The sequence below is a fragment of the Grammomys surdaster genome, unplaced genomic scaffold (genome assembly GCF_004785775.1).
Source record: "Grammomys surdaster isolate TR1022 unplaced genomic scaffold, NIH_TR_1.0 126051, whole genome shotgun sequence".
In the NCBI taxonomy this organism is placed as follows: Eukaryota; Metazoa; Chordata; class Mammalia; order Rodentia; family Muridae; genus Grammomys; species Grammomys surdaster.
This window is the reverse complement of record NW_021620862.1, coordinates 1,595,461-1,621,857: the sequence shown is the minus strand read 5'-3', so window position 1 is coordinate 1,621,857 and position 26,397 is coordinate 1,595,461. Positions and strand designations below refer to the sequence as shown.

The 26,397-nt window shown below is 40.0% G+C and overlaps 1 protein-coding gene across 1 annotated transcript in view; it reads right to left on the bottom strand.

Annotated features, from left to right (window-relative positions):
• Positions 1-764: 764 nt before the first annotated feature.
• Wdr64 (WD repeat domain 64) overlaps positions 765-26,397 on the bottom strand; it is a 118,370-nt gene continuing 92,737 nt past the window's right edge. Inside the window, exons 17-29 of the mRNA XM_028755285.1 lie at positions 25,897-26,027; positions 22,452-22,553; positions 21,203-21,272; positions 20,350-20,386; positions 19,380-19,516; positions 17,165-17,270; positions 15,375-15,433; positions 14,220-14,329; positions 10,176-10,364; positions 7,862-7,967; positions 5,842-5,922; positions 4,100-4,210; positions 765-845 (exon numbers count right to left, since the gene is read on the bottom strand). Of these exons, the coding sequence (XP_028611118.1) occupies positions 765-845; positions 4,100-4,210; positions 5,842-5,922; positions 7,862-7,967; positions 10,176-10,364; positions 14,220-14,329; positions 15,375-15,433; positions 17,165-17,270; positions 19,380-19,516; positions 20,350-20,386; positions 21,203-21,272; positions 22,452-22,553; positions 25,897-26,027 (1,320 nt within the window). The remainder of the gene's footprint in view (positions 846-4,099; positions 4,211-5,841; positions 5,923-7,861; positions 7,968-10,175; positions 10,365-14,219; positions 14,330-15,374; positions 15,434-17,164; positions 17,271-19,379; positions 19,517-20,349; positions 20,387-21,202; positions 21,273-22,451; positions 22,554-25,896; positions 26,028-26,397) is intronic.

Genomic DNA, 26,397 nt, shown 5'->3' with positions numbered 1-26,397 from the left:
CTCCCTCTCCCTCTCCTTCTTGTTCTTCTCGTTCTTCTCATTCTTCTTCGTCTTGTTCTTCTTGTGGTTCTTCTTGTTCTTGTTCTCCCTCTTGTTCTTCTTGTTCTTCTTGTTCTTGTTCTTCTTGTTCTTGTTCTTCTTGTTCTTCTCCTCCTTCTCCTTTTCCTCCTCTTCCTCTTCTTCTTATTCCTCCTTCCTCTTCTTTCTCCTTTTTCTTAATAGTAATTTTTCTGGCAGATCTGGAAACTGAACCTTAAATTCACACTTCCAGATCAATCTAGTGAGACTAAATCTCAATGCAGAGCTGCTGATATAAACTGACTCGCCTAGCATGTCAGTCACCTGGATTCAATCCCTAATACTTCAAATAAACAAAGTGACAGTGACAATGGTCCTCTTTGTATTCACACAACAGGACACAAACACAATTTGCCTCTTATTGCACACACTCTAATTCTGGCTATGGATTGGGGTGGACAGGTGGAGGTGCAAAGCTAACACCGCTAACCATAACATTTGGGTCTACCCAGGCTACTGATTTCATTTATGTCCTTGTGCGATCTTGTTGCTTATTTGTTATGTTTTTCTATGTGTAAAAAAGTTGGCAAACTGGATGCAGGCCCTGTGAGGTGTCCAGAGCCCCTTGAACAATCTCCATTACCAGGATGACCTGAGGTAGAGAGACTGATGGTGTGGAATCCTCGTCTTGACTAGATCTTGACCTTGTGACCTCCTGTACAGCAGCTAGTTCTGAGGCTTCCTCTTCACTTAGGTGTGGTTGGGAAGAAGGATGAAGCCAGATTTATCTGCGGCACTAAGTTTCTTTTCATGCTTCTCCTCCGTGACTGCGGGATAAAGGGTACATTGGTTAGTAAAAGGCATTATAGACAAGTGCAATTTCTCAACTTCCACCACTAAAGATTTTTCTCCTCTTAGACAAGTAATGAAGTGATTTCAACAATCCTGTGTATCTCCAGGCAGAAGAGTATTGGCAGGAGGAGGTGAAACTCCCAAGGGCTGTATTAGAGCTGTTGAGCTACTTAATAAGGTGCTTATCCATTCTAGGACCCATGTACACAAACTGGAAAGGGTCAAGCAGGAGGATCTATCACATGTATGAGTACAGTCCAGAACATAAGAAGTTCAAGACTAGCCAGAGCTACATGGCACGACCTTATCTCAAAAGCATTCCTTGGGATATTGAGATGGCTGTGGTGCTAACAGTGCTGGCTGCACAGACCTGACAGCCTGAGTTCTATTCTCTGTCCTCACTGTGGAAGGCAAGAACTGACTCCTGAGGGCTATTCTCTGACCTCCACATGTTTGCCACAACACACACACACACACACAAATAAAAAATTAAAACCCACAGATAAATACATAGATAGATACATTGATAGTAACATTCAATCAGCATTTATGGGATACTAGTTGAATACCAGACATTCCTGAGATATTTCTGGGATTTTCTTACAAAATTTTGTAACATATAAAGGGAAGAAGAGACACACAAGGTAAAGAGGCAGGAAGCTTGGAGGCCCAGCCTCTGTCTTCAACTCTTTTAGGCCTGAACACTCTACCAGGTCTTGTCTCTGCTCCTCCCTCCCTGAGACAAGATAGGAGACTCAGCTCTGTTCATGACCTGCACACCCCAGCTGAGGGAGCATCCCCATGATGCAAGTGTCATCATGTCTGCCATTGTTTTTAGGTGCTTCCTTCATTTCTTTCCTCAGCTCACTACTCAGCAGGTTCTCCATCCTTCCCAGAAGGAGTCAGTCAAAATATGTACCCTTCCAGGATATACAATCGCATAGAACAAAAACAATGAGGAGAAATTAGTTTTCAAAACAACAAGAACAACAGAAGACCAAAATGCCATTGTAGAAAGCGGGGAATCACTGTATAACAAGAAGTCAGATGGTGATAGGGGTTGGGAGAATGATAAATCTGAGTGAGGAGGCTGGCATTGTTTACAGACCATCAGAAGGTTATTCCTGTCAGGAGATGACAGCGGCTCATGAATCTCTGAATTATACTGTGTTAAATTTAAACATCCAGGTTGAATTAAATATATGAATTTCTAGGTTTAAATCCCAGCTCTGTGACTGGGTTCTTTGGGGATCTTTGATGGTTATATATTTCCCATGATTCAGTATTTGTAACTGCAAAATGTGGGTGTTCATTTGAAGGCATTGTTGGAGCTCACCAACTTGACTAAACTGGCTCCTGTCTCCATCTCTCCAGTGCAAAAATTACAGGCGTATACTGTTGCACCCAGTATACTATGTGAGCACTGGGGATCCAAACTCAGGTCCCCATGCTTACAGGCCAAGCACTTTAGCAACTGAGCTTTCTCCCAAGGTCCCTGAGTATACTAAAAATTTGAGAATTGTTATCATTAGGTTTCCTTTGAAGTATGTTGGCATGTATGCATACTATCTTCCACATAAATTTCTTTTTTTCTGTGACTGGATGTTTCTATAATCTTCGTTTGCTTGCTTGTTTGAGACAGAGTTTCTCTGTATAATAGCCCTGGCTGTCCTGGAACTCATTTTGTAGATCAGGTTGTACTCAAACTCAGAGACCTGCTTGTCTCTTCTTCAGTGCTGGGAATAAAGGCATGTGCTACCACACCAGGCCCTTTATTTGATTTTTATGGTGTTTTGGGGTTGAACCCAGGGCCTTGCACATGCTCATTAACTGCCATGGAGTTACCAACCCCTGCCCCTCTTGCCATGACTAATTTTTAATTCCATTATGCAGGTTCTTAAAAGCTACGTGGTCATCTTCATTTCTAAGCTTAGTATTTGCATAGAAATAAACATATTTAATGTTAAATTAGATAAAAATATAGAGAATAAAAATATGGGGAACTAAATATATGAATTGTAAAACCCAACAGAAATGTATATACATTTTACTTTTTACTTTTGGAGTATTTGTACCATGCCATTCCATCTGTTCCTTACAACTAAAAGCAAGCATTATTTTTATAGAAAACTCCTCTATTGCCAATAGCTTTTTCTTGACTAATTGACAGCATGGCTGATGAATGGGCCTCATACATAGTCCCACTCAGTGAAAAAGCTAACAAAATCACGAAGACATTTTCCACCTTGATTTAATAAAAATGGCTTTTTAAAAGTGGTTAGTGTTGTCAGTGTGTCTGTTATCAAGTACTGAGTTAGTGATGGACAATAAAAGGCATATGCTACATCCCTCTCTTAATGCTGGACATACCCTGATGACTAGATAAGGGAACACAGGGTAAGTCAGGCCCATGGAAACTTCTAGTGCTACTGGAATAAGATTGGATCATGAAATCTGATGGGAAAGATCTCAGGCTTATTATTTAATTAGCATGTGGTCTTTGGTACCAACTCTCCACATCTCTAAAGGACCTCCCATTTCCTTCTGATTTGATTATAAAAAGAGAATCCTTCACAATAAGAACACGTTGAAATTTAAAAAGCACTGAATGTTATTTTCTGTTAACACATGGGGACAAATGCTGCTGGCAAGCTCACTGATACCAGAGCTCCCACTGCAGGAATAGATGCAGTAAGATCCCAAAATGAGGACAGTTATGGTTGCTCAGCCGTGTCATATCCAATTGGCTTCTAAAACATTTACAGAGCTTACTTGGAGATGCATCAGGGTAGCCTCATTTGTTCTACTCCATTTGTATTTGATTTTCCTCCCTCTCTACCCAACATATGGATTTTTATCTCACTGAGCTAAACATATACATATCTGGAATATCCTTGAAAATATGCACTGAAATAATTTTAGGTTAGAATGTTTTGGGTGACAGAGAAGTAATTAAGACCACACTTTGTCTGTCTGTGTGCGCCTGTCTCTGTCTGTCTGTCTGTCTATCTGTCTCTGTCTGTCTGTCTCTCTGTCTCTCTGTGTATCTGTCTGTCTCTGTGTTTCTGTGTGTCTGTCTCTCTGTCTCTGTTTCTCTGTCTGTCTCTGTCTCTGTCTCTCTCTCTCTCTTTCTCTGTGTCTGTGTATGTGTGTGCACATGCTTATGTGTACAGGTGGATGAGTATGTGGGTATGGAATTAGAGTACTCTGTGGGATACAGATAACTTACTCTTTCATGACCATGAGCGCCCTTCTTCTTCACAAGAACTCCCTCCACTGAATCTCTTTGAGCTTCAGAGCCAATGAGGGGAAGGAATCTTAGACTCGTGGGACTTGGTACCTGCAAAGCACAGACTTCATCAAGCATGTTTCAAGTGTTTACTTCTAGAGTACAAACTTGAGGTGGGGGTGCCACATGGGAGGTGCATCTGTTTCAAGTTACACTCCCTTTTTGGATATCCATGGTTATCTCTGTCTTTCTTCCTCTGTTAGTTTTGTTTGTCTAATTTCACTTTTCAAAAAAAATTTGTGTGTGTGTGTCTGGATGTTTTGCCTGGAGGGTTTTTTTGTGTATTTCTGTGTACGATGTGTGTGTTCTTGGTGTCTTCAGTAGCCAGAGGAGGGTGCTACATATCCTGGAGCTGGAGTTACAGAAGTTGTGGGCTGTCATGAGGATGTTGGGAATTGAAGCCAGGTCTCTGGAAGAACAGCAAATGTTCTTAACAACTGAAGTCATCTCTCCAGCCCTATGGTTTTGAGATTTGTGTATTTCAAGCTGGCCTTGAACTCTATACTCTTTTGTCTCTGTCTTCCTAGTACTGGGAATTTAGACCGCCCCCCCCTTCTGTGTGTGTGTGTGTGTGTGTGTGTGTGTGTGTGTACTCACATAGATGTTCAGGTATATGTATGCACTCATGCTTTTGGAGGCCAAAAGTTGATCTCAGTTTTCTACCTGCTTTATTCACTGATACAGGATAGCTGGAGCTTGCCAGTTTGGGCTCGTCTAGTTAGCCAGCTGGCCTAGCAGATCCCCGGCCTCTGTCTTTTAAGCATCTGGATTGTAAGTGAGCTGTCTCAAATTTCCAACTTTTACATGAGTTCTGAGGATCTAAATCTGTTCCTCATGCTTGTATGGAAAGTACTTTACCCACTAAGACATTTCTCAGACCTCTATCTTAGTTTTTGATGACTGGTCTCTCATTGAGCCTCAAACTCATTGATCAAACTAGAATAGTTACTCAAGAACCCCAGGGATTCTTCTATTTCTGCCATCTCAGCACAGGGATTATAGGTATACTCTATTTTTTTGTGTAAGTGCTGGAGATCCAAACTCAAGTCTTTATATTTGTATGGCAAGAACTTTAATGACTGAACCATCTCCCCAGCTGTCACTGTTAATTCTTGGTCACTGTCAACATCATTGTTGTTTGTTATCTACTACAGTGAACATGTCCTTAGAAAGTTAAGTAATGCTTAAGATCTATGTTGATATTGAGTTGACATATTTGGATTTGGTTTATTATTTCCTGGCTGCATTCATTAGATACTTAACACTGGTTACTTGGGGCAGAGACTTGGATGAGAGATTTGATGACTTTTGGGAATATAATAGCATAGGCCCAGTGATGAGTATACAGTGATACTCAAGCTGTGCTGGAATATAGGGACAGTATGGGGAGAACACAGTAGAAAATAGGGTCCAAAAGTCTGGCAGATCCAGGTTGTAAAAAGTTTGTATGCTCTTCTAAGGCATCAGGGTTTTATCCTGAAGGAAGGAACTGCTAGGTAAAAGCTCAAAGACACTCTTCTGTGCAACAGCAGAAGTGGACAATTCAAGCTACTAATATACATGACACAAGACTTGCCTGAGAAGGTAATCACTACATTTATGGAAGCACCTGAGGGCTGATTGTGTCAGCAATAAGTCAGATTTTGTATTGTCCTGTTACAACTTTAGTACTAGGAACTTACCCTGTATATAGGCAGAGAACCAAAAACAATCCCTGCCTCTCTGTTTTCTGTCATGAAACCTTCCAAAGCATATCGGCGAATCTATAAAACAAAGCAATGATTTACTGGATGGGGCACGTTCTATCCATCAAGTATCCATCAAAATATGGGGGTCAAACCTGACTCACTGGTATAGATCTTAGGCAAGTTGTCTGTTGATGATAAATTAGGGAAAGGGGCTGCCCCAATGGAAGTTTGATTATAGTGATATTATTGGCATTGCAAACTGTGTGTCAAAGAAAATTATCAGAAAGCTGCTTAGATTCATCAGAGACTCGAAGTGAATCAATCTTAACTGGTGTGGAAGTCTGTTCTGTCACTGGACAACTGAGGTGGGACGACAAGAAGGTAAGAGAAGAAATTTGCTGTATTCAAGTGTTTCAAGGACTCTTCAAAGCCTTTCTAAGGATGTTAACTAATTTATTTAATATTTCAGTTATCATCTCACCTTTAGTTTGGTGTATGTGTGTGTATTTTTGGGACAAGTCTCTATGTAGCCTAGGCTGGCCTGGAACTCACTATGTAAACCAAACTAGCCTTCTTCCTAGCATCCTTATGCCTATCTCCTGAGTTGATATACACACAGTAGGACACAGTTATTTTCAACCTTTCAGATACTGCCATATTGATCTTCAATGACTTTCTACCAGTTTGTATTACTGTTACTTCTGTTTGTATGACAAGCCCAAGATTACTGTTGGTGGTAACACTAGACTATTTAGACCCTGGAAGGCCTAACATGGAATCCCGTGGTGTTGTTGAAGTGCATTTCTCCATGTACTAAAGCGATGTCTTTCCATGTTCTCATTGGCATATACTTTTTGTTAGTGAAATATCCCAGCTTTTGGAGCTGGAGAGATGGCTCAGTGGTTAAGAGCACTGACTGCACTTCCAGAGGTCCTGAGTTCAAATCCCAGCAACCACATGGTGGCTCACAACCATCTGTAATGAGATCTGATGCCCTCTTCTGGTGTGTCTGAAGACAGCTACAGTGTATTCACATATAATAAATAAATAAATCTTTTAAAAAAAAAAAAGAAATATCCCAGCTTTTAAAGGAGTTTTAGAACTCTTCTTTTTCTCATTTATTTTTTGGAGGTTTTTGTTTTTTTGGTTTTTGTTTTTGTTTTTGTTTTTATATTCCAGGTATCAACCTCTGCTCATTTATGAGTGTTCTGAAGATGGGGTGAGTTTGGGAAAGGTGAAGGCACGTTCTGCTTGTGTCATAGGTACCACAGATGAGTAGCATGATATGGACAGAAAGCTCAGAAAGACAGTGAGCGTCAGAAAGACAGATCGCTAGACTGTGGGGCAGCCTGGACTAGAGACTAATTTGTTGGTGAGTCAGAGGGAATTAATTAATTAACTAATTGCAGACCTCTGGCTCCACACTGCATCCATCCTTGAGCATGATAAATAATGACAGCTCATTTTTTCTCAGACTGCACAGTAAACAAAACATGTCCAGAAATGGACACGCACTGCCAGGGATGCTGGAAACAGAGTCATTGTCAGCTCAAATCAGGGACATTACACATGGACTCTGCGTCTGAGGGCAGAGGTGCTCCTGACTTATTACTTAAGTGTCCCCAAGGTAATCACTCCACTCCTCAGAAATACAGAACCTTCCCCCACTGAATCAGGGGAACCTGTGACCATATGCTGCAGTTTTGACTTTGATGATATAGGGAGGGGGTACACAAAATGAGGAATGTGGGTTCCCAGTCCTCCTGACTCTCTTAAGAGAAACACAGCTTTGGTGACACTTCAGTTTCAGTCCCGTGAGACTCACACCACACCGTGCTTTCACTTCAGTTTTGTTTCTTACCTACACATCTATAAGAGAATTAATTTGTATTGTCTATGCCAAAAAAGTTGTGGCAGTTTTTAAAGAGCAACAAGAAAAAACTAGCATTACAAGAGTGAGAATATTTGGATTCAAAAATTCAAAAGCAAAGGTAAGTTTTGTTATCTTAGCTACCTTTGGAGAAGAAAGAGACTTGAAAAATTTTAAATCATGTTGCACTTCAAAGGGATTGGGAGGTGAACGTTTGAAAAGCAAAGCCATTGAGCTCATTTTTTTCCATCTGCATACAAAAATACAAAAAAAATTGTCAAGTACATAGCTATAGCTTTTATTCCTTGCCAAATGATCAAATATCCATGTGCCCTCTCTCTCTGCTCCCCACATTGCCCAACTCTCATGGCACCAGTCCCAATGACACTGACTCTACCTAATTCTTATTTCATTTTGCTTCCTAGATCTCCCTCTAGGGAAGCTACAGTGATTTCTACTCTTCCAGAATAGTCCATGTAATTAAAATCATCAGTTGTCATTTGCAGGGAGGCCTATATAGTAAAAATGGAGAAAAGCCTTATAAATTCAATGCTTGATTTTTGAGTGGCCTTGGAAAGTTCCCTCTACAATGAAAACTTATTTACTTATATATTTAGAAAGTCATATCTGAGCATTAAAAACACCTGTAAATGAAATCAATAATATATCCTGAGACAGGATCATTTTAGGACCAGAGAGAAAGCTCAGTAGGTGAAGGTACCAAGCTCGATGATCTCAGTCAGTTCAATTGCCAGGACCTACATGGTGGAAGGAGAGAACTATCATCTGCTGTCCTCTGACCTCCACAGACTTGTTATTGCCTGTACTCTCTGTTCCTTCCCCACACAAACAAACAAACAAACAAACATAATATTACAGAGTCATTCTGTTGAACAAGACTTAATTTGCAATACAGAGCACACTTAGTTTTTAAAATCACAGTGTAAACACAAGTCATACATTTAAATTATCTGAGTTTTGACGACCCTGTCATGCTTTGGTATCTATAAGTTCAACATGTCCCCTGTGCTTGTAGTGTTCACTATTAGTTTTCAGAACAATTTTTTGAGTGCATGTTGGGCGCTGACATTGATCTGAGAACAGGGGATATGAAGATGCATTACAAGACTCTGGTTCTCAAAGGACTCATGCATAAAGATGACTTACATTCACAAACTAGAACACATAATCTGAAATATTAATATAAATCCCAAGAATCAAGTTTCTGGGCACAGCTGGGAGGGATTATTCATATTAGGTTTATTGAGGTCAGAAACCCTTCACTAAATTACTCCATGGGCTGGGGTCTTGAAAGAACACAAAGGAAAAAGTAAGATAATCAACATTTGTCACTCTCTGCTTCATGACCAGCTTCTTCAGGCTCCTGTCACCGTGACTTTCCTGCTAAGATGGGTGGGGCCATGTAAATGTGAGACAAAACAAACTATTCCTTGAGTTATCTTTGCCAGGTATTTGGTAGCAGCAAAGTAGAGTAACTAATACAAGATACATAGTCAAGGCTAATTATCACTAATAATAGGGCTAATTATTGTTCTTGCTGAATTCCGCCAATCCTGATGAGCCTAGTTCTATAAGTCTATCTCTTATATTTTAGCCAGACTCCTTTCTATTGCTCCTTACTGTCCAGCCAAGGCAAGACCTGAGCTTCCTAGTGGTGCTTTTCAGTCATCTGGAGACCTTCTCTGTTTTCCCCAAGTTGGTTGTGATTTTGAGTCCTGTAGTTTCTGACTCTCAGCTTCAATTCTTATTTCCAACATTTATTGCATCCCTGGCATTAAACAATGGCATCCAGTCTTCCTAGCTTTGACTCACTTAAGATTCTCCAAAAGGACTTTGTCTTTGAAAACTGCCTCAAGAGGCTTCTAGCTTGGAAGATGGTTCAGTGTGGGAACTGAACGGTGGTCCTATCCAAGAACAGTAAGTGCTCTTAGCCACAGAACCATTTCTTCAGTTCATTTGTTATGATGGTTTTTGTTTTTTGTTTGTTTGTTTGTTTGTTTGTTTTGTCTATTGACAGAGAGTTTTGCTAGATATCCCATGACAGTCCTAGGAGTACTAAGATTGCACACAAGAGCAGCTAGAAACCTGGTTCTATTAGACTTTTGTAGCTTTATCTACTCTATCTCCCACACTCTCCTACCACCCCCAGAATCCATATGTAGGACTATATCATATCATGATCTCAAGTTATTTGGTGCCTCTACTGACACAAATATCTCTTTGTTCTTCTTTGACACTGCCAATTTGTTATTAAGAATTAGAAGTTTCCAGACCTACTACACTGAATTATAATTTTCTATTTACATGTTTCTTCCTTCCATGGGGCTTCAAAATTACTGAAAAGTTTGATTTTGAATTCCCCATTGCATCACAGTGCCACCCCATAATAATAATTTAGTTCTTGTCTGTTTATTTCAAGAAAACTGAATGACCTCACCTTTCACGGTCAAATATCAGAGGATATTCATATTTTTGCTTCTTTTCTGTGAACTTGCTTTCTTCTTTAATCTCTATGGGATATTCATTAACATCACAAGGCAAAATGAAGTCACTTGTTTGGGTTAGTTCAAACATTCTTCGTTGACCAAAATATCCACAGTAATGACCACCTGTGGCATTCCAGAGCCTGGAGGAGAAGCAAGGAAGGAAAAAGAAGTAACTGGATGGTCAGAAGACATGAACTTGATCACAGGCCACAGAGCATATAGATTGGCTTGGAACATTCTTTCAGTACTCTTCTCCCTAAGTGCTATAGAGCCAAACATATGTAAACCTGTATTTTGGAACTCAGGGCCTCAAGCATACCAGATAACCATCTTGTCACTGGACTACACTCTCAGCCCTTAATGTGAGCATTTTTATCAGTCTGAATTCTAACCTGTAACTTTTTGGCATTAGCTAACTACAACTTTTGCCTGCAATCTTCACCAATGAAAGCTAGAAAACAAGGAAGACATTTCCCTCCACACAACCCTGATACCATAAGCTCATCAGAACCCACACTGAGAGTTTGTGAGCTAAGTTAGGTCTTACCATGGGCCAAGTTTCATCTGTCCAATTAGGAAATCATCAACAACAGAACTCATGAGAAGAGAGATCTGGGGGATGCTTTTAGTGATACTGAATTCCCCTCATGTTCTAAGCAAAGCGTAATTCCTCCTCTCCAAAGTTCACAGGAAGAATGATAAAGTTCTTCCCTATCCATTGTCCCCACGAAGCTTCTCCAATCTTCTCAGGTGATTTAAACTAATATAGAATGCCATTAGCAGGGGTGTGTGCTCTGCATCTTACACAGAGATGTTTTGTGCCTTCATTTGTTTTCTTCTTTCTCTCTGTCTCTGTCTGTCTCTGTCTCTCTGTCTGTCTCTGTCTCTCTGCCTTTCTCTCTCTCTCTCTCTCTCTCTCTCTCTCTCTCTCTCTCTCTCTCTCTCTCTCTCTCTCTCTCTCTTAGAATCTGGTCCAGCCACCCAGAGATTTAAAGCAAGCTTCTGGTTAGATAAGGCTACCTCATCAGATACTTGTCTTTCTCTGTTAGCCTCTCTACAGCCGTCTCTTCATGTCTTGGTTTCAGCACTATCCAGGGGTTCTGTTGTACTGACCTAGAAGGAGGATAACCCAAAGGGACTAGAGACTACCTCAAGGAGGTAGCTACTGAGGGAAGGGACAAGCATGGATATCCAGATGAGACTCCTCATACTTGACATGGTCTGAGGATTTGCCACGAGCATCTTACATCCTCCTGTATTTTAGTTTACTGCATTACTGAGGTAGCGTGCCCTTCCCACAGCTGATACCAATAAGGAAACCAAGTTATCAAGAGCATTTATAACCAGCCCTTTACTCAGAGAATCAAGAAGGTTAAGAGGCCAAATGAATTATGCTCCAGACCCATGCTAAAGTGATATGCCCTCCAGCCTCATAGTGTTTCCTGTTCCTCATGGCTCTGTCCCAAGTGAATAGCCCCACCTGACATCCTGAATCTTAGGCATGGGCCCTGAGCCATCACAAGGCTTCCAATTTCCTGTCCAATGGACCAGCCTTAAGTCTCAATTATGTTTTTTTTCTCCATTGAGAAGTCATAATCATTTTATAAACAGGATTTAGAATGTAAGAGTGTGTGCCTTTTGAGAATGTGGCAGCATATATTAGCCAAAGGATGTGGCTTACTTACAAAGGCGGCAGTGCTTTGAGACAGCTATTAATAGAGACAAGCTCTATGAATTGAGTATCTGGGGAGTGTTCCACTTAAAGGAATCATAAAAATAATTTCTCCAGGCCAAGGACAACTGGCTTGAACAGTGTACTAGTCTAAATGTCTGTGTCCCAACAAAGTCATGTTGAACCATAATTCCTGATAGGATGGTACGAGATGGAGTCTCTGGGTCTCTGGGAAGTATTTAGGTCATGAGAATTCCACATTCATGAACGGAATTAGGGCCTGCCTTAGAAGGAGTCTACTTCTTTTTTCTATAACTGACAGCATGAAGTATTCAGACTGAGAGATTCAAAACTGTATAGTCATAAGGGTGAAATCCTCCATCATGCTAGTAGGCTAGTAGGCAGCTCTCTAGAGAGTCCTAACACTGTCCAGGAGCATCATAGGACAAGGCAAATTTATCCATACTCATGGCTGTTATCCTTTAAATTTTTTATATATTTATTGGTGTGTGTGTGTGTGTGTGTGTGTGTGTGTGTGTGTGTGTGTGTGAATACATGGGTTCTTGTGTGGAAGTTAGAGGATAATTTCTGGAAGTTGCTTTCGTCTCTACTATGTATGTTTCTAAGCCCAGACATCATCAGGCTTAGCAGCAAGTACTTTCACCCCGTGAGCTATCTTGTCACCTTCTTTTTAACGAACCACAGCCTCATACATCAGCACCTTATCTTATACCCTCACTTTGCTACCTTGATTATTTCTTAGGAGTCCTAACCTCTAAATATCACTGTCAAATTAACTTTCTACTCTCTTAATGCCTGATGTCTGTGATGTAATTTCAACAGGAGTTTTAGAAGGAACATTTAAATTAGAGTAGTGTCCTTAACAAAAGCGTTCTGATGGAGCTGTTTGACCCTTTCCACTTTGTCACGGTTGATTGGCTTCATGTACTCAAAGACTTGCTAGATCTATTAATACTGTCTAACTCCATTCTTTTAAGAACACGATTCATTGCCATGATTTAAAAACATTTCAGGTGGGCAACAGTTTGTCTCTAGAAATGTCATGACATTTCCTTTTCTTTTCTTTATATATGTCCATGTATTTTTAGTATTTTGAGTATGCACGCTTAGCATTGATTACATTAATTAGTATGTTCAAGTAAGTAGGTTACATAAAAGTCAATCACTCTGAAACAACTAGCCAACTTCCCTCTCTCTCTACTGGATGATCTTTTGTTTGGATGGCTCTCTTCACCTGCTACTCTTGTTTCTTTCCCTCCCTCCTCTCCTTTCTTTCCTCCCTTTCCTGTCTTCCTCATCTGTCCTCTCCCCTCCCTTCCCAATTCTTGCCCCCCTCTCTCTCTCTCTCTCTCTCTCTCTCTCTCTCTCTCTCTCTTTCTTTCTTTCTTTCTATTTCTGTCTTTCTTTCCCCTCTTCCCCCTCTCTGTTTCTTCCTCTCTGTCTTTTTATCCTTCCTTCCTTCTGTCCCACTCTCCCATTTCTTTTATTTCTTCCTCCATCTCCTGCTCTCCTTTCTTTTCTCCTCCATTCTTCCTTCATTCCTCTCCATCCTCCCCCCTTCCTTCTCTCTTTGTGACTAGATTTTCAGTCTAGCTCAAAATTTCTAAGCCTAAGATACCCCCTGCCTCTTTATCTCTCAAAGACCTAGGACTACAGCTACACTCCACTCTATGTAGTTACATGCTCTTCCTTGTGACTATTTTTTAAACTTTTTTTTTTTGATCCATAATCTCCTTCTGTGGCCTTTCCCAGGTTTGAGTCTAGTTCTCTGAGCTGCCTATCCTGTTTAATCTTCTGAAATAATCCTTTAAAACCCAATTCTACTGTAAATATTTGTCATAACTTTTTAAAAAGTGGTATTTGATTAATGAGTCTGTGTGAGAGCAAACATTACAAAAAATGATTCTAAGGCCTGTGTTTCTGCCCCTTATTTTCATAGGAGAGTTCTCATGTCCATGGATATAGAAAAAAATTCAAATTAGCAATAAGCTTCTCAAAGCTTAACTTTTTTACTTATGAACTTATTCTAATAAATATACTAAGAGTGTGCTTTTTTCTTAAGCCCCATGAAGGGGGTGTACCATCAAGAGATGCTGTAACCTTAGCTCATGAAATATTACGTTTATTATACTGTCCTCAGATATTAAACTGGTAAGAATAGATACACACCTGATCTTAGTCAAAAAGCCAAGAGATGACCCAAAGCACTGAATCTTAACCAAATGTATCAACATTAGCACCAACTCTGACTCTGCTCATACTAGAAACCCCAAGTTCACAGAATGGACCTGTCTGAGTTTACCTCACTGAGCCATCAATGGAGGCGGTAAGTACCAGCTGCTTGTCTTCCACGTAGATCACTTGAATAATTTCTAAAGAATGGGCACGCCAGGAAAGCAGCTGCTTGAATTTCTAGATGGCAACAAAAAGATCTTGGAATGAATCAAAGCACAGTCTTAAGCAAAGTCATTTCTCATCGAGGAGCTACATTTATGAGTGGTAGGATAGACAGGGATTAAGGCTCTGCTCTGATGAGCTTTCTCTTGCTTACTGAGGTGCCACAAATGCCCTAATTCTAGAGAAGTATTACTCTGCATACACCCCTGCTGGAGAAAGGAGCTCATATATTTATTATTTTGTAATGGACTTTAGTGGATGGTTGGTAGTTGTGGGAGGCACGGTGAAGACCATCAGGAAAGAGGGAAAGCAGATCCAGGAGGTGAAGGCCAAGGATGAGATTGACCAAGAGACTTTTCCTACTTGTAAATTTTATCTAGAGAAATCATTGACTATGTTCTTCTTTGCTTGGGGTATGAGGTAGGAGCCATTTGTTGTAAGGTACTGGCAAAATGAGTAGGTGCAGCTTGTTCTCTTTCAAAAGCATTGTGAGGATAGGATACCTCTTTTAACATTTGTCCTCAGGTTTCAAGCCCCTAAGGGGCTTCAGAAGACACTCCCAGAGTTTGTTCTACAGTAATATATTCTGTATGTTTCTCTCTGCCCATTGATGGACACACTGAGAGTGCACATCCCCTGGACTATCTATTTAGGGTCATCTCTGTGACCATAGTCCTAGGGACTTGTAGTTTTCCTGTGTGTCTCCTATTCCTTGAGACCTTAGAGGGTTAAAAATCATTTCTTATAATTTTCTTAGATTGCTGACTCAGTTTCCTGTGGCTGTTCTTAAATAGCCAGGCTTAAACTCTGCCATTTCCTAATTCATGTTGTTTCAAAGCTGTTAAAGAACATTTAATCATCCAAGGGTTCTGTCTCTCTTTCTCTGTCTTAAGATAGTATCCATCCATGCAAAGGCTGGAGTCATGTAGCTTAAATTGCAGTAGAGTCTGTACTTGGAGAGTACATGGGGCACTTGCACTTCTATCTTCTGTGTCTCTTGGACAATGCTCAGCAAACATGAGATGATTTCTGTATTTATATGGAAAGCTAAAGTTCATACCTTTTCATCGTGAGGTGGATCCATGAAGGAACTAATACTGCAAAGGATAACGTGTCCTTCTGTATAAAATTTAAACATTGAAGTCCTTAATTAGATATTATATTCTTTAGGCAAACACTCCCCAGAATGACAAGTCATTTTTATTTAGGCACTTATATTAGTAGATAGAATAGACTCTGAGAAACCAGATACAAAAGAAGGGATTTGGAGCTTTGTAGAGGGCTTGCCTAGCATGTGAGAAATCCAGGGTTTGATCCCCAGCACTGCATAAAACTGAATGTAGTGGCACATCCCTGTATGATTAGAAGGTTCAAGGTTGTCCTTGGTTATATAACAAGTTTCAGGCCACCCTTGGCTATGTGAAATCTTATGTCAAATTTTGAAAAAAGAGAAAGGATGAACAGCAATACTAAGTCAGATTGTTTCATAAAATAGAAGTGGAAGAAACACTTCCAAGTTCATTTTAATAAGCTAGGATTACCCTGGCAACAACCCAGATAAAAATCTAACAATAAGGGAGAATTATGGGCCAATTTACTTGATGAACATAGATGAAAAAATTTTTTAAAAAAAACCCTTAAAAACTGAATTAAAGAACATGTCAATAATATCATTAATATGATCAAGTTGGCTTCATTTCATGGATGTATTGATGATAGTTCAATGAAAATATGACAGTGAACAAAATTGGACTACATAAATGTACTCAATGACAGAAATAATATGTTCATCTCAATTGATGCTGAAAAGACCTTTTTGAGAAAATTGGCATTGCCTTATGATAAAATCTCTGGAGAGATGGGATACAAGGAACATATCTCAACATAATAAAAGCTAACGCATGAAAAAACAATAGCCACCATAATGTTAAATGTAGAAAACTCAAAGCATCTCAAACTGAAAACTCTTCTCACAAAGATCAGGAACAAGACAAGAGAGTTGACTTTCACCATTTCTAGTCAATATAGTGCTTGACATCCTAGCTGAAGCGAGAAGAGAAGATCAATGGGCTATAAATAGGAAGAGAAGTAAAATTATTCCTGCTTACAGATGATATAATATTATACAAAAGTGATCCAAAAAATCCTATCAGAAACTTCTAGAATTTCAGCACAAGAAATTATTTGTAGGCTGGGCATTGTGACACACACTCAGAAGGTAGAGGCAGGTTGATTTCTATGATTTCAAGGGCATCCTGGTCTACATAGTGAGTTCCAAATCAACCAAAGCTACATAGAAAGACCCTGTCACAGAACAAGCAAACAAATATTATTTGCCCAGATCCCTCGGATGGGGGCTCTAGTCCTGGATCCTTCCCTAAGGTAGGAGTATACAGCCATTTGGTATTAGCTGATACCCTGGGACATACCAGAAACCAGTCTCCAACTGTGTGTCCCCTCTCACAATCCTGAAGCTTCAGCCTCCAGAAGGCCTTGCAGAATCTTAGAGACTAACCTGAGTCCTGAGGATGTCCAGAAGAGCTAAACATTATGTAAGGTGAAGGATAAATTCATTGGTGCCTTCACCTGCATTCAAAGTTGTCTAAGGACTACTTATATAAGGACTCAAAATCCTGACCCTGGAGGTCAGACAGGAAGAAGGACATATGCCTCAAACATAGAAGGTTGGCTTTTATACCCACACCACTGTAGCTATAACCTTCTCACCATGCGTATAACTCTTGGAGACTTTCATTTGTCTCTGTAAATGTCATGCGTGTTTCTCAAGAGCTATTTTTATATCACACAGGGTCTTAAGACACAGCTTAATCGGTCAGAACAAAGACTTACCCACATTCCCAGCCAGCAGTATCCTGCAGCATGAGTCAGTGTACAGTGATGTCAGGGAAATGGCAGAGTGCTTTGTGAAGGGCAGTATGTCTTTTAGAAGCTTCCCCTGAACAAAGCACAAGGCAAACAAGGCATCCATGATAATAAGTTCTATAAAATCACAAGATTAAAGGTGAATTTCACTCTACCTAAGACATCTCAATTTTTATCTCTACTACTAACAGGATTTTCTTATCTGTACTAAAAATAACTTGATGCTATCCATGAGGACTTACTGTTTTGAATTGAAGAGTATGAGTAATTCAAAGTATTGATAACAACTAGCTGATTGTTACTGATTTCCTCTTTTCTTTGTGTTTTCCATGGGTCTTTTCATTCAATTAATTGTGTGGGATCTCAGCTAGATGATTTGTCCTTACACAGACATTCCCTTCAAAGTCAAATGCAACTGCATGGTGACAGGGCATATTTGAACAGCTATACTTACCTGCTAGGCAAACATACCTGACTATTGAAGCAATAATGGATTGCAAAAGGTTTGAACCCACACAAACTATTTTGAATGGTGTAAGCTAGCCTTTGGAAAGACTTCCATAGCGTTATCTCATTGGAGACTTGCTGTGAACAGAATTTGAATCAGCAGCTGCTCTCTAAGACTCCTTGGATATTGTCTCTTCTTCTTCTTCTTCTTCTTCTTCTTCTTCTTCTTCTCCTTCTCCTTCTCCTTCTCCTTCTCCTCCTCCTCCTCCTCCTCCTCCTCCTCCTCCTCCTTCTCCTCCTCCTCCTCCTACTGTTTTCTTCACCATAGATAAAAGGCATTTTATTCCAAGATCATCTGGGAGACAGTTTGTGTTTTCAAACCTCAGGTTTCCTTACCTGTGGGCAGACAGGCCCTGAGCTGGTGGACAGCCTTGCTGCTTTGTATTCTTGGGTCTCAGTGTGGGTCACACAACACGGCTGTCATCTGGGTCCCCTGTAGAAGGCTCACCACAGTATTCACATCTTATTTTGTCTCTCAGAGTTTCAGGGTCATAATGGGTCGTCTACTTACAACTCCATCCTCGACTGTTCCCCTGCTTTCAATTCTTGTTCCTTTTTAAAGTTCAGTGTGTGTGTGTGTGCGCGCGTGTGTGTGTGTGTGTGTGTGTGTTGCATATGTGGAGCTCAGAGGACAATGTGGAGCTACTTCTCTCCTTCTTCCAGGGTTTGAGCTCAGGTTTTCACACTTATGTGGCAACTAAATTTTACCCACTGGTAAAATTACTGGTCCCTAATTTGTACTTTTAAACTGGGATGTGCACCCTCCATCCCAAATCACTTGAACTCTTCTGATTAAAGCTATTGTTTTCACAGTAAAAAATTTAAGGACATTCAAAGTTATGCCGTACCATCTTTCAATAATTTATATCATTAAAGTTTTATATTAGGGTTCAGCCAGTAAAGGGGTTTGCTGCCAAGCCTGGCAAACTACATTTGATTCCTGAGACCGACATGGTGCAAAAGTGATTCTCATAAGCCTTCTTCTTCTGACTTTCTCACTACTGCCATGGTATGCATGTACACATATTCATATACAATTATACATATACACAGATAAATAAGGATAATAAAAATATTTTAATGCTATATGTCAGTATTCTTTTACTCTGTTTTATGGTATTCAAATATGAACGTGTAGGTGTGTGTGTGTCTAGACCAAGGAACCACCTTGGGTGTCATTCCTCAGGAACACCATCTACCTTATTTTGAGACAAGATCTCTGCCTGGCCTATAGCTTGTCAGCTAGGCTAGAATGTCTGACCAGCAAGACCAAGTGATCTACTAATTCTTCCTCTCCAGCACTGGGATTAAAAGTGTACTCTACCATGCTCAGATTTTTTATTGTAGAATCTAGGGGTTTTATTCATCTCCCTAGCTCCTTGCATTCTCTTATAAAATATATTATTAATGATGTTTTACTTAAATATCCAGTAAGTTATTATTATCAATTCACAGATGAGTTTGAAAGATTTGAAACTGTTAACAGTTTTGATGACCTAATGCCTTTTCTAGTAAAATGGACCTAGAGTATAGTTTGGCAATAGTCAGTGAATAGAATTTGGCTGGAAGAAGAAAATGCTTGAATTGAGTGCCACGTGGAAGAAGGCTGCAGTGTATAACTATCCTTTTTATCATCTCATCCTTTTGAGTCCCAGCCAAGACCAAACTTTATCACCTCCAACGTCCATACACGGAGGTGTCCATCCTCATGTGCAGTAACCAGGAGAGGAGGCTGTGGTTCCACAGAGCTGATGGATGCGGGCTGTTTCCTGCTCGTTGACTGCTGCTCTCCCACCATGTCTGTTTGCTCACCTAGTAAGAAAAACTCATGAGCTCTGATGGTATTTGCAGCCCTTGGGGTTTCAGGTTTTCTGGAACACCAAAGAAGAGATGGGTGGAAACGAGCAATGCAAGGTTTTCTCACAAAATTTTAGTTTAAACTTGAGAAGACTCACAGGGAAGAAAACAGAAAAAGTATCTGCATAATGGAATCCTGGATCACTGGGAAAATCTAAAAGACTTGTTTGGGGTTCTATTGTTTAAAAAAAAAAAACTCTAGAAGATTCTGCATGTGGTGGCTAAACCTTGTGAAAGTTTTAACACATCTAGAATGTTTTATAAATCTAGCATAAGGTTTAGCAAAATGTGTTGGAGACTAAAAAGTTCAAGAATATTTTGGATTTTAAAAACCTAGAATTAGCATAAAAGGCATCATTTCTTTTTTCCATGCTGAGAATATTTCCAAACATGTCATTCTTTTAAAATGAACATCTATCAAGAGTAATGGGCTTCCTGATGATGTTTTCAAACATTCATAGCATATATAGTAGTCATAGTTACTCTCCATTACTTTTCCACACATTCATTCTCCCTCCTATTGATGCCCTTAAAAGGCATCATTTTCGTAGAGACCCTTTCCTTTAGAGTACCAAAACCCCCCAACATTTCAATATTCAGTTACAGAAAGAGTGCATCAAGACTCTTCTATTGCATGAAATCCCTGTTGCAAAAGAGCTGCCTGGTCTGTGGTAGAGTGCTTGCCCAGGATGTGTGATGCCCCAGTGACCCAAAGAGAAAGAAAAGACTCAGCCTCTTGATTCTACAGAAATGAGTTCATACTGACCTTTGACTTCACTCATACTGACCTTTGACCTCAGTGTCATGTATACTTTGCTTACTTCCCTGAATGAAGAAGAGAGAGAAGACATTTCTGAGACATTGCAGGGGAATGAGATCTATTAGGTGGGCAGCTCCTGCAGAGAGCTGAGTTGACATTCCTAAGTATTAATGTTAAAAGTCACTGTAAAATTATTTCTTTGAAATATTGTATTGCAGAGCTTTTCATAGTCCTAAATGGAAGAGCTATAAAACAATGGCATTTCCTGGTGGCTTTCACTAGTGACAATTAAAAGTACATGTCCAATTCCTGGTGTGCTCACCTCTCATTTTACAGACAGCCATATCAGGTGCCTTTATTCCCCTGACTCTACTGAAAAGGAAATAGAAGCTTTGTTTTTAGTGTCAAGGCTAGACTGAATCTGGCAGTACACAGAAGTCTTAGATTTAGGCATGGTTCTGCCTGGCTTTTATATCCATCCAGTTATGTTTGCTTTCTACCACACTAGTTCTTTCAAAATAACCTTTGTGGGAAAATTTGACTTAATAAAATCTTAATTGTAAAAACACTTTGCAAAAAATTGTAAAATTGGAACTGACAACGCAGAAGACCACTGCATTATATTATGGACTGTGATCTAATTATACCACATGTGAAATATGATAACATAAAAGAAATGCTCAAAATCACTAGGTTATTTTACAAGCGTAAAAACAGTGTGTTTAACTTATTAATGCATTTATTTTTATGGTTGTTCGCACATGGGAAGACCTTGAAAAGAACTTGAAAATAAAGTTCTTCAATGTAGTCATTGAATTTTAGGGAAAACAAAGACAGTCACTGCTTATAGCATGAAGATGTTATCTCTGCATCACACTCACCTTGCTACTCTGTGGACCCTTGCTTGAGTCACACTGGGTTGATGAGCATATAGAATCCTGACTTGATCTCCTGAGGAGGGATAAAGGAGGCACAAGATGGAAAGTTCAGATAATCCACAGATCCCAGAGTGTTTTCTACTCCAGTTCCAGGAGGTTCTTTCCTCCTCATGTATGGAAGTGTTCCACTCACTAGCCTACATCCCATACCTACCCAACATCGCAGGAAATAAATGCTCATTGGTTTGGTGTTAGAGGAGAATGATGAAAAACTATGGCATTGAAGGTCTATGGGTGCTTGTTGGGTCTTGGAAACATGGGCCTGGCCCACCTCTCTGCTAACACTAGATTGAGCCATTGATTTTCCTACACTGAAATACTGAGATGCAGAGCCAAATGGTAGTGGTAGCAACAAGCCTGGCTAACTTCTTGCACTGTTTTATATTTCTGGCCTGACCCTTTCTCTTCTTTTTGTGGGAATTGACTGAAAGGTAGCTTATGTACAAAGAACAGCCCTGATAATAGTCTCCACAGAATTTTGATGTAATTTTAGGACAATGTATAAAGAAGGTATTAGATTCTGACTCACCAACAAGTGAACCCTAACTATAGCACAGAAACCTTTCATTTCCCTCTAGAGATTTCTTTAATATTGTTGCTTAAAACTCCAGACTTCTAAAGCAAAGTAGAAAAATAGGAAAAAAACACTTTTAATTAGACATTTAATGAAGAACCCTCTGCTCTCATGGGAGTGGATAGGATTGCTCAGTGATACTAGATAGCACTGACACCTGCAATGCCAGTTCCATTTGTGCCTAAATGTGCCTCTAAGTCCTAAATTTGCTGCACACCTGTGCCAATTGTGTTAGATTTGGCTAGAAACATGATCCAATGAGCATCTCCAATTTCTTCTACTGTTGTAAAGGAAGTTGTGAGGCCAACATGGTAAGGGTTCACACAGGGAGGCTGCTATGTCAAGGGTCTACAAAGAGAGACCAACACAGTAAGGGTCCACATAGTGAGGGTGACATGATAAGGGTCTACACAGTGAAGCTGACATAGTAAGTAAGTGTCTACCCAACCAATATGACAGGCCCCTAGAGAGTATGACAGTGAGGAAAATGGAAACAAAGGAGTCAGCTCAATACCCATCTTCTTTCTGCTCTCCTTTCCTTAATGCTGGGAAATGGTTAGCTCACTTCACCTACTTGGGATCCGGATAGCACTATGTGACCACAAAGTTCTGAGTTACCTTACACATTCAGGACTTCGGAAGAGAAACATTATGTCATTAATTTGAAAGCGTTTGGGATCCAAGTCAGGATCTGTGGAGAAGCAGTCCTCGGGCCGGTATCTGAAAATAAGCACATTCTTGCCTAGTAAAGTGTACCAACTATGAGTCTCACCTTCCTTACACCGTCATAAATCCCATGCAGATCTAACAGCCTCAAATGTTATCACTGTAAATGAAATGGAAGCCTAGAGGGGTTGGGTTCAAATACACCTTCTTTATTAAGGCTTTGTAGAACCACATGACCATCAGATGACATATAAGTCTTTAATCCAATTAATTAGGGTTGCTTTCCTACCTATAAGTCAGAGAGTGCCTAGACCTGTAGAGGAACTATGAGGAAAGTTTCACACAGTTTAAACAGAATTCTACTCTGAATATGTGGAATGATAGAGTTCAGTGAAATGTGGTACCTAACCGCTGGAGCTTATTACCATACCCTACTCCCACTGCTCAAGTCTTGCATGGACCCCCCGATCCCATGGAACTTCAGGTCTTGAGAATAGAGACAGTAGTCTCTAATGACCTACCCTACACTCTATGTTCCACCTCTAAATTATTTGCATTCCTAAGTAAGAACTGTCCTCTTATCAATGCACCCTTTTCCTTTAATGAAATTACTTCTATTAATTTAAGTTGATGAGTGATTGCTAAAATTTGGATTTGGACCATCCTCCAAGAACCCATATTTTAAAAACTTGCCCTTGGGAGGTGTTGAGCTTTTAAGAGGTGGCGCCTAGTCAGAAGTTTTCTAGTCATTTGAAAGAGACTTGAGAGAGATCTGGCACCTTCTTTTCTTCTTTTTTTTTATTGTTTTTCTACAAGATGTTCCAACTCTGACCTGATACCTCCTCACAGTCCCAAAGCAATAGGGTCAACTGATCACTTAACCCTGTGAAACAGTGAGCCAAGACAAAAAGTCTTAGGGATTTGTTACAACCACTGAAGGGAGACAAGCATGGTGCTGAGCGGTCTCGTATGGATGGGAGCAATATAAAAAAAGAAGCTTGGGAATTTGAGGACCTTTTTAGCTCAATAGTTTTAGATATATGTGGTCATCACTCAATCATGTAATAGATTATTAATTGCAAGAAAGATTACTAATTTTGAATCCCCAGAATATAGTGTCCTTGAGGGAGAAGGGTTTCTCTCTGACTTGTGAAGGAGTAAGACAAAATGAGGCATATTAAGAAATGGCAAGTTGGAGAGATGGTTCAATGGGTAAGGACACTGGTTGCTCTTATGGTGGTTCTGTGTTCAACTCCTAGCACCCATATGGCAGCTCACAACTGTCTGTAAATCTAGTACCAGGAGATCTGACACTCTGTTCTGTCACTAGTCACACAGGTGGTACACAGACATACATGCAGAGAAAATACTTATACATATAAAATTGAATTATAAATATAACAGTAGAAATAGCCTCCACCATAAATATAGGAATAACATTCAGTTTTAAAACCAGTAAAACTGCGACTATATTACCTTACACAGTTCTGGGATAAACTGTGACTTTTCCAAACGACTCTAGTGATTCTATGTAAAAAAAAATGTTCTATGTGTATGTGTGTTTGTAGATGTGATGGAAAAGGACAACCTCTGTGTTGTTCCGGTATAGGACCCATTGTTTTTAAGACAGAATATCTCATTGGCCTCGAACTTGTTAAGTAGGCTTGGCTGTCTGGTGGCTAGCAAGCCCTAGGTATCTACTTGTCCCTACTTCCCCAGTGCTGGGGTTATAAGTATGTACCACAGCACCGGACTTTTTATGCTTAGGTACAGGGGTGGTGCTCAGATCCTGGTTGCTTGCAGTGAAAGTACCTTCCTCATTGGACAATCTTCCAGGACCCTACTGCTTTAAAATAATTGTCTGCTTATAGAAAAGGGACTCAGTGAATAACTCACCATAGTTGTTTTCTTTTATTGAGCACTATCTTTGCATGTATTCCTCAGCAAAATGCTGGGTATTTAAGCAAGAAAAATTGCTACCTTGATATTGTAAATAGCTCAGGACAGCTGCCCCCTCTTTTCCCAGTGGCATCAGCACTGATCTTTTTCCATCTATCTTCTTTGCCTTCTCAGTAGTGAGTCAGACACAAACTGACACCTTCAATGTGAGAACTGTTCATAAGAGTGTGAGGATTTGTCAAGTGAGTGTAGACATAGGTATCAAAAGACAAGTATGCAGTGCAGAAGAAAAGCCTGAGGACAGGCACTGAGTGTTAGGATGGGGCCAACTTTTGATGAAAAGAGGTGTGGTCCAGGAGACTAGTAGGAGATAATGCCCTCTAACTAGAGGTAGAGATTTCTTACGTGCTTTCCTATTTTCCTTCTTCCTTTCCCTTTCAAATCCCTTCTTCTCTAAGCTAAGCTTGATTTCATTTTGGTTTATTTAAGATTATTGGAAATTTTTATCTGCCAATAATTTTACAAGCCTTTTTGATATAAGGTGTCCATCTAAGATCTCAATTTATACCTCCAAGTACGCAAGTCGAGACAGCCTATTATTTACAGTTTAACCATACAGAGAATACATTATGTGGGTTCCTTTCAACTGATGTCTAGAACACTTAGAGATGATGACTAATTGAAGAGGGCAAAGACTCTAGTTATGATCATTTCAACATAAGTGACTGAGTTCCAAGAGATACATTGGCCTATGCATCATGTAAATTGGATATGCTGACATGAATGAGAAGAAAATTCTTTCAGAATGTCCGTTAACATCTGTATTTGGCAAACAAGTGTAACTGGTGGCACTAGGAATACAGAGTGAGGAGAAGCCTGATGGAGGGACAGAGGGCAGGAATTATGAAGCTTCAAGTGACTGGGAGTGGTCAGCTCTCCAGTACATGATTGGGCATGTGTAACCTGAAAGTTTGTAGATGTTAGTGTGCCAAGTCATTACACATTCTAAATATTTGTTGGGGCTAGAGATATGTGTGGCTCAGAGGTTGAGAGCATTGGTTGCTCTTCTAGTGGACCCAAATTTGATTTCTAGCATCCATGCAGTGACTCACAGCTGTTTGTAACTCTAGCATCAGGGGATTCAGTGTCCTGTTCTGCCCTCTGCCAGGCATAAGGCAAAAAACATCCATATAAAAATAAATAAAATTTAAAAAACAAAATTAAAACCATTTATTGATGTCATAAATTTAAAATGGAAAGATCAGATATTTATTCAAAGAAAAAATATCTTGGGTATACAAATATTTATGATTTTTCTGTGTGTAATCATGGAATTTAGACATTCAGAACATAATGTACTTATGAAAATAACCTCCAGGAAAATCCTTGCTTGAAGGCTCTCACCCATTCCCAACACTTCTCTTCCTTGAGTATTGCTTGTTATTTAAACTCTCCTGCAGCAAAGTGTTCCATCCCTTAGGGTAAGTACAACACTTACATTTCTTTGACAGTAGCTGCTATAAAATTCCATAAGATAATCATTCCATTTAAGGTTCCAGACACTATCAAATTATATCCCTCTGTTTGAAATACATCGATGCAGTTCACATCCATATTGACAGCAGGACTCTAAAGATAAAGAACACGGATGTAGATTGGTGGGAATCCATAGTCAGACTAATTAAAAATGCCATAGCTACATTCGAGAATCAACTTCAAGCAGTGTCATAATATGTTCAAAGTCACTGAGTATGAAATTTACTACCTCTCCCCCTTTAGCATTAGAAAACTTAGCTTGGATAATTCATTGAAACAACAAAAACATTCTCCCTTCTCTTCTGGTCCTTTTTGATTTAACCTCGACTTATTCTGCTTTACTACTAGAGTCTCTCCCCTCTCCCTCCTCCCTCCTCCCTCCTCCCGCCTCCCGCCGCCCGCGGCCGCACCCCCGGGCCCCGCCCGTCGCCCGCCCGCCGCCCCCCCACACCCCAAAAACCAC